Genomic DNA, 10590 nt, shown 5'->3' with positions numbered 1-10590 from the left:
ACAGGAGTGGGGCTTTCATGTACTGATTGTTGTTCTGGGTTGTAAAGACCAGGCCAATATGTTCTAAAATCTCTTCATTTACACTGTGCAATAATGATAGTTCCCATTTCCACAGGAATAGAATAGAAAGTGAAAATAGATGTAGTAAGCATTAATTGATTTATATAAATAATCCATGGTAAGATTGATATTTTTAGCAAAAGCTGAAATAATATTAAACAAATTTTTCAAAAAGATATATTCAAAAAGTAATTCAGATTAAGGTGAGCGCTTCAGTGGCCTTGGGGCCATGAGTTTCAATGTCCCTAGACCCTACAGTGGACATAACTTCTCTTTCTCCATTTCCCGTGACCTTTCCAAAATCAAATTCCTAAAAAGGCATAAAAATACCTCAGAAATAAATGAGGTGCAAAATAAGTACAGACATAATACTGCAATACTGATGAATTTGTCTCCACAGATGATCCTGTCAGCTGCAACTTTGCTTCTTGCATTAGGTTGACAGGTGGAAGAGAAAAGGCATTATGGTCAGTAAAGGAAACATCAGAGAGACCCAGATACACACATACAGTATGTTTTGATTTCCTTTATTTTTATCTAGAAGCACAACCGCACGTTTACTTTTCATTGTTATTGAAACAGTACAATTATTGATCAAAGATTATTTGATTCCACTTAGGATTGAACCCATAACCTTTTGCATGTAAAGCAGACACAATAACCACTACATTTTGAAACCACACTGCTTGTGTTAGTTTGAGTAAATTAAAATCTGGATTAGAGGACATATTAAACACAGTTATTTCAGAAGTTGCTGTCACAGTGTTGGTGATTATGTTCATTCAAACTCTGTGTTGACATGGTTTCAGTGACAGGTGATGGAGCTGTGCATTTAACCCTAGAACACTAACGTCGGGTGATTTTCACCCATGAAATTATTGTTTCATAATTTTCATTATGTTGCTGTTGTCTGAGTTTCATGGGTCCCTGGGTAGCTTCATACTGCTCACTGACGTCACTGAAGGTAGGCATGTTATCCTGCTGCCATCCCTAGTTTTTTCAGCAGGCACATGTTCGGGTGGATTTCACCCGACGTTAGTGTTTATGTATCTAAATCTGGCTACCATTTCTGGTGATGCTGAAAATGTTTCTTTTTTCTTTTTACTCCACCAAATAAGGCTCAAATGTCCCACAAATGGGTGGTCTGAAGGACAAAGTCCCAGCTCCATTAGTTTTTTTTTAAAGGAAGTTTTTGTTAAAAAAACAAAAAAAATCACAAATTTTGGACATTTTTTCATAGGGTCACCATGATACCTTTTTTTCATTTTGTGAAACATTGTATAGTGGAAAATTAAGGAAGTGTACTTCAATTTGCCATGTATTGTTGTATTTTAATATACTTTGGTGAGAAATATTTTTTTATGGGTATATTATATCGGGTAAAAAATACCCGGCGTTAGTGATGATGTTACTTTTTGTAACGTTAGTGTTCTAGGGAGGAAACATCAGAGAGACCAAGATTCATGTTTGAGCTTCAGTCAGATCAGGGCACAGCTGAAGAGTCTATACTGAAACCAGGCGTATGAAAACAGTGATTGTAGTTGGCATATTTTACTTCCTGTTTTACCTTAAAACTGGCTGTTAGTGGTTGTGCTAATGCAAGCTCTCTGTACGTTAAAAGGTTATGATATATATAGTTTAGTTTTATATTTTTTTTCTTGATGTTTTTATGTGGGGACACAGTCAGGATGTTGACTGCTTATTTCACTCATGATATTCTTGTACATTTTCATTATGTGAGAAGCATGATCATCAATTGGAGGGGTTCAGTAAGACAATTACTGAGGGTAGTCTTGGTGACCGAATAGTTCTCAGACAAGTCTGGTGATATCAAAAGACCAAATGTGCTGTGCCTGAGAGTCACAGACAAAGAGAGGACACACACTCATTTGCTTTTGGTTTTGGTCATTTATGGGATTTGTTGACAGTGACAAAGATATAGAACAATCCTCTCAGACACATTCTAGATATAGTAGGTGTAAGTACAGTAAATAGGTTAATATTGTGCATCATGTCTTCATGTGTTGTTAATGTAAAGTATTACCCTTTTATTATCCTCTTAATGATTGTTGTGTTGAAACTGTTTGATACAGTGTGCCCCCCCCCCCCCCCCCAGGCTCTGATTCCCACGGAGAAATATCTCCCCTGGGAAATCAGCCTTATAGGCAGCAGTTTCCCTGGGATAAATGGCATGTGCTCGATCACCTCTCCGTGCACGCTCTGTGAAGACATTTTCATTGGCTATCACAACCAAGTTCATGACATTAGAGAGGCTGAGTAGGCTATGTGACATTAATATTTATCCAGTGTACTGGGTGCTGTGTGGCTGCACACAGAAGCAAAAATATTTAAAGGATCAGGTCGAGTGATAAGAGACGAAACCTGTTACATATAAGCAGCCTCTACAATTTAAATGTAAATGTATTTGGAATTAAATACAATGAGATTTCATATTAACATTCTTCAACATAACAGACATTTCTGTCACAAGAGAGAAAAATATTTCACTGATGAAGGCCATAAAATGAGATTGGATTAAAAACACCACAAAAAACTGGTAAGGGAACATTGAGTTAAGATTATAAAAATAAAAATAAAAAAAAGAGTCCAGTTCATTCAGTATTACTTATTTAAATGACTTGAATGAACATTAAATAACACTGACATTTTCCAGCATCAAAGTAAATGCGCCGGGTAAAATGGACACCAGAGGGAATGTGGATAATGTTGTTCTATAAGATCCTCTTCATTTCCCACTGTTAATATTCTGCTGTAGTAGAGCACAAATCAAATTACCACTAATGTTGAAACAATTAGCCAAAGTCATTGACAGAAAATGTTTAATTTATCAAGAAAAAATGCCAAATATTCAGTGATTCTAATGTCTTGTGACACCTTGTTAGGTTTCTCTTTCATTCGACATGAATACTTGGTTTTAATTCAGCATACAGCAAAACAAGATATTTAAAAATGCTGTTAAGTGATGAAGAGAAATTATTTTTGTTTAGACATGAAACCATTGAATAATAATAAAAAAGAACATTATTCTTTATTGATTGCTACCATCTGCAATACAGCAATACCAACCATCATTAATGAAGACACACTGACAGTCTTCATTAATTAACACAAAGATGGTGCTCCACCCCAGGATGTACCAGACTGTCGGTTATAATTCAGTGCTGCATGTGACTCCTGCACAAAAGCCAATAAATCACAACGTTTCTGTCTTACTCGTCTGGCTGCGCCAGTTATCACAAATTGGTTGCTTTTCTTCTTGACTTTATCGAGCCATTGATTAATGTATTAGAGAGAATGTGAGTCTGCTGGTGCCAAATAGTGGCAACAGACAGACACAAAAGATGATCAATTGTCTCACCCTCTCTGCTGCACTCACACTGTTATTTTGGGGGGAGGGAGTTAGGGGTGTGTGTGGCGTTTGATTGTGTCTTGGCTTTGAGCATAAACTGTCCAGTTGTGTTCACAGGTGAAAAGCGCTGGCAAGAGACAGCAGTTTGAGACCTTTTGATGTAAAACACACAAGGCAAGTGCCAAGATGTCCCACAGTATTTGCAGCTTCACTGAATACATAAACATTGAGAAAGAAACAATAAGATCCATCATTTGTCCATAACAATGCACAGAATAATGATACAGGGCTGTAGCCTATATCGTTTACTGGTAGCTGCTAAAATCACTGTAGAATATGGAGGCCTAGTATGTTGTGACCATGCCATGGTTATTGTCAGGTGCAACAACTACATGGTTAAGGTTTGGGAAACATTGTGATTTGGCGAAAACATACTTTGCTAGTGTAAGTTGACCTTCGTTGCCATGGTTACCAAAAGAAAAACATGGTTTGAGTCAGGGAACTGGTTAAAGGTAAAAATAAACCAGTGTTCACTGTTGGTTGGAAACAGAACAATGATTTCCTGTAGCTTTGTCAATGCACCCATCCGCATCAACATCCACCCTCATGTGGACACTATAATAAAGTCACCTCACTTCTTCGTAATTGCTACGGTCACCAGAGATCTTTGTCACTTAAGTGTGAACATGTCTGAATTGACTAATTGCGTGCACTTTTTCTTTTTCTTATTTAGTCCATACACTCACCCCAAACTCCATGGAGCTGCGTATTGTTGGTGCTTTGCGTCACATTTCAGAGGAGCTGACGAGTTGTTCCATCATCTAGACATCTCAGATGGTTTCATTTAAATCACTGTTTGGGGCCTAGAGGTAACGTTTTCCCTTAGCTCAATATCGGTGAATACAAAATATGATGAGAAAAGTTTTCATCAAAACACCTCACCCCTTAAAGGTCATTATGCTAAATAATGTATATATTTTTTGAATGTCTTTTGTGAAATGCTGCATACTTTAATTTCTACATGCCTCCAAAACTCTTTTCCAATGAAAACAAGAGAAGATGAGCTCATGTCCACTCTAAGGTAGGTAACAATATGAAGAAATGCAGACATACAGTATGTATGCAATATGTCCTTGTATTTCTGCATTGGTTACCGAGAAGTTAGACAGTATATTTGAAAATACTGTAACATAGGTCTACAAACAACAAACAGGGGAGGGAACAAATCATATGACCACTACAAAATCAAAATCCAAACCTGGTCAAATTGAATACACTTCCTTGCTTTAATTTTTCATTGATGATTATTTTTATGTTCTGAATATTTTCTAATCCTGTCTCCTTTATTAATTTCTAAATCACTTGAACTGTTATTGTGTATACTATATAGAGTAGTATGTAGAGTAGTATGTTTTCAATAATTGATTGGTCTAACTGTTTTGGTGAGTGCTGCAGCTCCAACAGTTTCTTAAGTTGTAAGACTGAGCTACTGTGTCCTAGTATCATACTGTGTCATATACATACAGTACCTGTATCCTTGCTATTTACTATCCTCATGTGGCCACCAGTGTTTACTGCAGGGCTGGGAAAAGCAGTTCTTCAGTATATGACTCATGAAATCACAATAAATAGGACAACTGAAACCAATACTTTATTTGAATTGAATGTCAATATTATCATTGGCAATATTTGTCCACTGAATTACTGTCTTTAATTTTATAATATATTTACAATGGCAATACCTGAAACTGAAGACAAGCTCCAGTGGGTATTTCAGCCCCTCTCTTTTTTTCTTTTCTTTTTTTTTTTTTTGTCTTTCGCAGTTTTTAATCATGAGTGAGTTACAGTATTTGAGTCTCTCCAGTCAGAAATATGTCTTTGTGGGAGAGGTTCTAGTGTGGCTACATAGAAAAGTGCTTGGTATTTTACTATGGGTTTATTTTTCCCCTTCCTCTTTTTCATCTTCACCCTTTCCTTCTTCATCTTTTTCTTCCGCAGGCTTTCCTTCCTCACCTTTTTCTTCATCTTCCTTTTTCTCACCATCTGCTTCCCCCTCTTCTGCTTTTTCCTCTTCTTTTATCTCCAGGGCCTTTTTCTGCTCTTCTTCCTCCTCATCCTCATCTTCTACCTCCTCTCCAGTCAGGCGCTCTAGGTCTGTGATGCGGTGTTTCAGAGCCTTATCAGCATTTTTGTAATTTCCCAGAATCTTCTTCAGCTTGAACTGCATCAGCTCCATGGTGTTATACAGTTTGTTGACCGTCTCCTCCAGCTCCTCTGCCTCAGGCAAGATTTTACTTGGGTCCAACTCTATCAGATTATCTTTCAACAGAATCTGCCGTCCTTTATCCTCTAGCATGGCTTTAGCATCTGGGTACTCTGTCAGTGACTCCATCAGGTCATCCTTGGACAGACAGAAGAGGTCAGAATATCCAATGCTGCGGATGTTGGCTGTGCGCCTGTTTCCTGCCTTGCTGCCTTTAATAGCGAGAATACTGATCTCGCCAAAGTAGCTGCCGCTTCCCAGCACAACAAACTGTGTGACGCCATCATCGGCAACAACTGCAAGTTTTCCATCTTTGATAATATACATCTCACGGCCAATGTCGCCCTTCTTGCAGATGTAGTCTCCCGGGCTGAAGACTTGAGGCCGCAGCTTGAGCACCAGCTCGATCAGCAGGCCTGCCTCACAGTCTGCAAAAATACGAACTTTTTTTAGAGTGTCCATGTGCACCTGGATGGCGATTTCGGCTTTTAGCTTGTCTGGAAGATATCTCAGCACCTCTCTTTCATCCTGAGCTTTGCCGTTATTCCACAGATAGTCAAACCATGTGATGACTCGTATCTCAAGTTCCTTGCTGACTTTTCGAACCTATTAATGAAAAGAAGGGGAAATATAATCAAGGCTTAATCAGCATGCACATTCTCCTTTGGGTGGTGCTGGGAGCAGATCCCCAGTCAAGTTCAACATAAAAAATCAACACTTGCTCCCGCACTCACTTGAAGCTCTTTTATTTAGTTAGTTTATTTAGTCAGTCAACGTTTCGGTCTATTGACCTTCATCAGGACCAAGTATTTTACTTCTGTTGTGTGACTTCCTTTTTTTCTTCTTTTCTAGATTATGTTCTATTGCGGCCCAAAATGGATTATGTTTGAATGTGTTAAGCTCTAAGTTTTTCTCTCTGTCTTTAATGATGTCACTTCCTCAGACAACCACACACAACTGTGATCAGTTAATTGCATGAGTGTGCTTAGTTTTTAAAAGGAAGTCACACAACAGAAGTAAAATACTGGGTCCTGATGAAGGTCAATAGACCGAAACGTTGACTGACTAAATGACTAAATAAAAGAGCTTCAAGTGAGTGCGGGAGAAAGTGTTGATTTTTTAAGAAGGAAAAAAACAACCACACAATCAACAGATGATAATTATGTAAAAAAAAAATGCTATAATGGAAAGTGGACGGCCATCTACCTGCATGTACTGCTTGATGTTATCAATCCGGGCTTGAAATTGGGCTTGGGCAGCGTTCATGTTGGAGATCATGGTGGCAATATTTCCTACAATTGTGGCAAAGATCAAGACTCCGACTAAGAAGTCAGCCACATGGAAGAGAAACTCTGAGTCCAGAGCTGGAGGTGGTGTTTCTCCAATGGTGGTCAGGGTCAGAGTAGACCAGTAGAGGCTGAACGAGTATTTCCTCATAGGCATCCCAAAGTCAGGTTGCTCAGGATCATCCAGCGCTGGGTAAACCCAGTCATCAGCCCCAAAACCAATAGACTTGGAGAAGGAGAAGTAGAAACAAGCATTCCAGTGGATGATAATGAGGATGTACATAATTAAGTTACCGATGCGGAAGATGTTGGGGTAGTTGGTCTTGGTCTCCGTCCTCGTGAAGAATTCCATCATGCGCCCGATTCTCAGCAGCTTGTTCATGCGGATCTCTGGGTAGTCGAGGCCGAGTACAAAATAGAAGACGTCAGTGGGCAGCATGGAGATGACATCGAGACGAAACTGAAAGGTTCTCATGTAGCTATCCAGTAGAAGCTTCTTATCTTTCACCATCAGACCTTGGTCGAGGTAACCTGTGTTTCAAAAGGTACAAAGTTATGGGCACATTATTCACAAGGTTATGAGAGAGTTCAGGTCCTGTAGGAATATTGTAATGTCACACATTTGTTTTCTGTTTATCAGTATCTCCCTCCAAAACTTCAAAGCAATGAATCCAAAATGGTTGAATAGTTTTTTGTCAACACAGTAGCACCATGTACAGTATTTACACTTCACAGGCGTAATCTCTATTCTTTTAGATATTAATTTATTATTTATTTATTTTAATATGCCGAAACACACATTAAAACACTTGGCAATTGCTCCTTTTGTCCGCACTGTGTGAAAGGCTCAGTTCCACTATAAGCAATGTAGGATGAAATTCACAGTTCATCTTGTGAATTAAAATCCAATTTTTGTCCACAGTTTCTCAAAAATGCATTTGACTGTGGCTAACGCACAGTCTGGGAAATCTGTGAGTGTTTCCTCAGGATGGTGATAGTGTTAGGAGAGGACAAACACATCAAGAGGGAATATTGTAGCTACTATGGCTGTAATTTTCAGAGCTCGTATTGTGTAGCTTAGCTAACATACTAGCTTCATAACACATGGGACCTTCATCAATGAAAGAAAATGATGTGAAACATATACAAATGGAAACCAAAAGGCCCTCTGTAGTTTGAAAAGTTTAGCCTCTCTCAGTGTTTACCTGTTCTCGTCCTGACGAGCATATCAAGAAGGTACATTACATCTGAGGTGTAGTCCAACACCATCCAGTAAATGATGTAGTTATGCTGCAGCTCCTCAAAGGAAGCCCTGTTTGCACAAGAACAAGGCCACAGCAGCACATTTTATAAAGATATAAATGAATGATGTCCATACTGCTCCTTCTCCTCCTCTGTGTCCTACACTGCTACTGCTGCAGGCGATGTGGTGCCAATCTCACCAGTGTCAACACAAACTGTAGCAGTCACTGATGGAGTATTTTCCACATCAATCAAAGGAAGAACAAAGCTGTTTCCCCTGCACATAGCCAGCCAACCAACCCAACCCCTCCTCCTCCCACTGACATTTCAATGATGTGCAACAGCTTCATAAGGATCACAATTACAAGGACATTTGAACCACAGGGAAATTGCAATGATGGATAAGAATCATTATTCTTTACGTCACCTGGCTATGATCATGGTCCAATTGTACATGACTGGCATTGCGATGATGAACAGCCAGTTGTAATATAAATTCCCAGCAGGATTAATCACAAATAGTTCTTTGGGCCTATAAAAAGAGCAGAAACAAGTGAAAGTTTAACACCTGAAAATGTGAAGAGGAAGTTGGTCTAAATAATGTAAACTTACTTCTCTTTTTCCTTCTCCTTCTCTTTCGCCTTCTCTTTTTCTTTCTCTTTCTCTTTTTCTTTCTCCTTTTCTTCTTTTTCCTTTTCTTCTTTCTCCTTTTCTTCTTTTTCCTTTTCTTCTTTCTCCTTTTCTTCTTTCTCCTTTTCTTCTTTTTCCTTTTCTTCGTTTTCCTTTTCTTCGTTTTCCTTTTCTTCTTTCTCATTTTCTTCATTTCCATTCTCGTTCTCTTCTTCTTCTTTTTCCTTGTCATCCTCCTTTTTCCTGTAATTTGAATCAGTACATCAGTACATTAGGAACAAATGTGCATCAAAATCTTACTGTAACATTCCCCATTCCAAATGTTTGTTATATAACATAAACCTAATTACTACAGTATTTCTTCTTTTTTTTCTATTTCTTCATGTAAAAACACTAATTAACACATTTAATGAGCTTTACTGAAGTGACTTTTAAGAAATGTCAAAGGGAAACTCTTTTATTAAGGCTTTGCTTATCACTTCCCGACTCTATAGTGGTACTCACTCTTCTTCACTCTTATTGTTGCTGTTATTCATATTGAGCAGACGATGGGGATTTGATGGAGGAGCACGTCTGAAACAAGCACAGCATGTTAAACAGGAGGTTAATTAACTGATAAACCGACTGACTTTGTTATTCCTTATTAATGTACTGTAAACCCTCTGAATTTGTGTGTGTGTTTTGAAGTTTGAGCTCACAGGTCAGCCTCGTTGTCCTCTTCACTGTCTCTGGCCACCTGTTGTGCGGTGTTGGGCGGCACAAGGAGGTGGGGATGGGTGGCTGAAGAAGCCATGGCGGCAGATCTGCAGTTTAGTCTGCAGAGGTAAATCACGAGGCGGTCATCCCTATGTTCCCCGGGTTCTATGTTCCCTGTTCACCCGGAAAAAGGGTTCTATGTTCCCCGGCGCTTACTAAAAAAAAGGGTCATCCAAAAAAGGCAGGAAACATAGCAGTAGCATTAGGGTTAGGGGTTAAGGTTAGGGTTTATGATCTGTTGTGTGTGTTTAGAGATGTTAAAACAGCACACTTATGCTACTGCTATGTTTCTTGCATTTTCTAGTAAGCGGGGAACATGGAACCCGTTTTCAGGTGAGCAGGGAACATATACAGTAACCTTTTTTGCAGGGGTAACATAGATACGCTCCCGTTATGTCCAATTAGAGCTGAAACTCTACATGTCCTTTATTTGATTAGTCAATCAACAGTTAATCATCAACAATCTTAAACACAAATGTTAACCAGCATCGACAGTGTGGTGATTTGGTCGATTTCTGTGTTTTCTGTGACAAAACAGAATTATTTGAGTTCTAGACTAATTGTCTAGACAAAATAAGACTTTCAAAGAATCGGACGGTGCTCTCTGGGAACTTGTTATGGAATATTTAAGATTTTCTGAATTCAGTTTTGCTCTTAATTTAAGATTAGGCCTTTGTGCTTGTCTCTTCGGTTTTGATAAACTGTCAGAGAGAAAAGTAAAGAGTAATATAAGCACTGGAATTCTTCTGTACTGTAACAAAAAGCTCCTTCAACCTCTTTCAAACCTGTCATTAAAATCATGTGTTCACATCTGCTCCAATTTAATGATGATACACAAAACAGAGGATAAAATTAACAAACTCATAACCTTGTGCCATGCTATTCACATCAAGTAATAGACTCGCCCTGACAGTAATACACAGACTTATATTTTAAAAATGCAGAACAGTTGAATTGAATAATGCATAAATAGTTGGCTATAT

General features: G+C 38.6%; 1 protein-coding gene across 1 annotated transcript; it reads right to left on the bottom strand.

Moving 5' to 3' along the window:
• Positions 1-5366: 5366 nt before the first annotated feature.
• On the bottom strand, positions 5367-9644 carry cnga1a (cyclic nucleotide gated channel subunit alpha 1a; the record flags this gene model as incomplete). The annotated part of the gene is made up of 7 exons (XM_083983955.1): positions 5367-6299; positions 6900-7510; positions 8185-8291; positions 8649-8753; positions 8834-9094; positions 9356-9424; positions 9550-9644. The coding sequence occupies 7 exons, from the start codon at positions 9642-9644 to the stop codon at positions 5367-5369; spliced, it is 2181 nt and encodes a 726-aa protein (XP_083840081.1).
• Positions 9645-10590: the final 946 nt, after the last annotated feature.

Source organism: Trachurus trachurus, assembly GCF_905171665.1.
Source record: "Trachurus trachurus genome assembly, chromosome: 1".
Taxonomy (NCBI): Eukaryota; Metazoa; Chordata; class Actinopteri; order Carangiformes; family Carangidae; genus Trachurus; species Trachurus trachurus.
The sequence above is the reverse complement of the archived record's forward strand: the minus strand, read 5'-3'. Positions and strand labels throughout refer to the sequence as shown.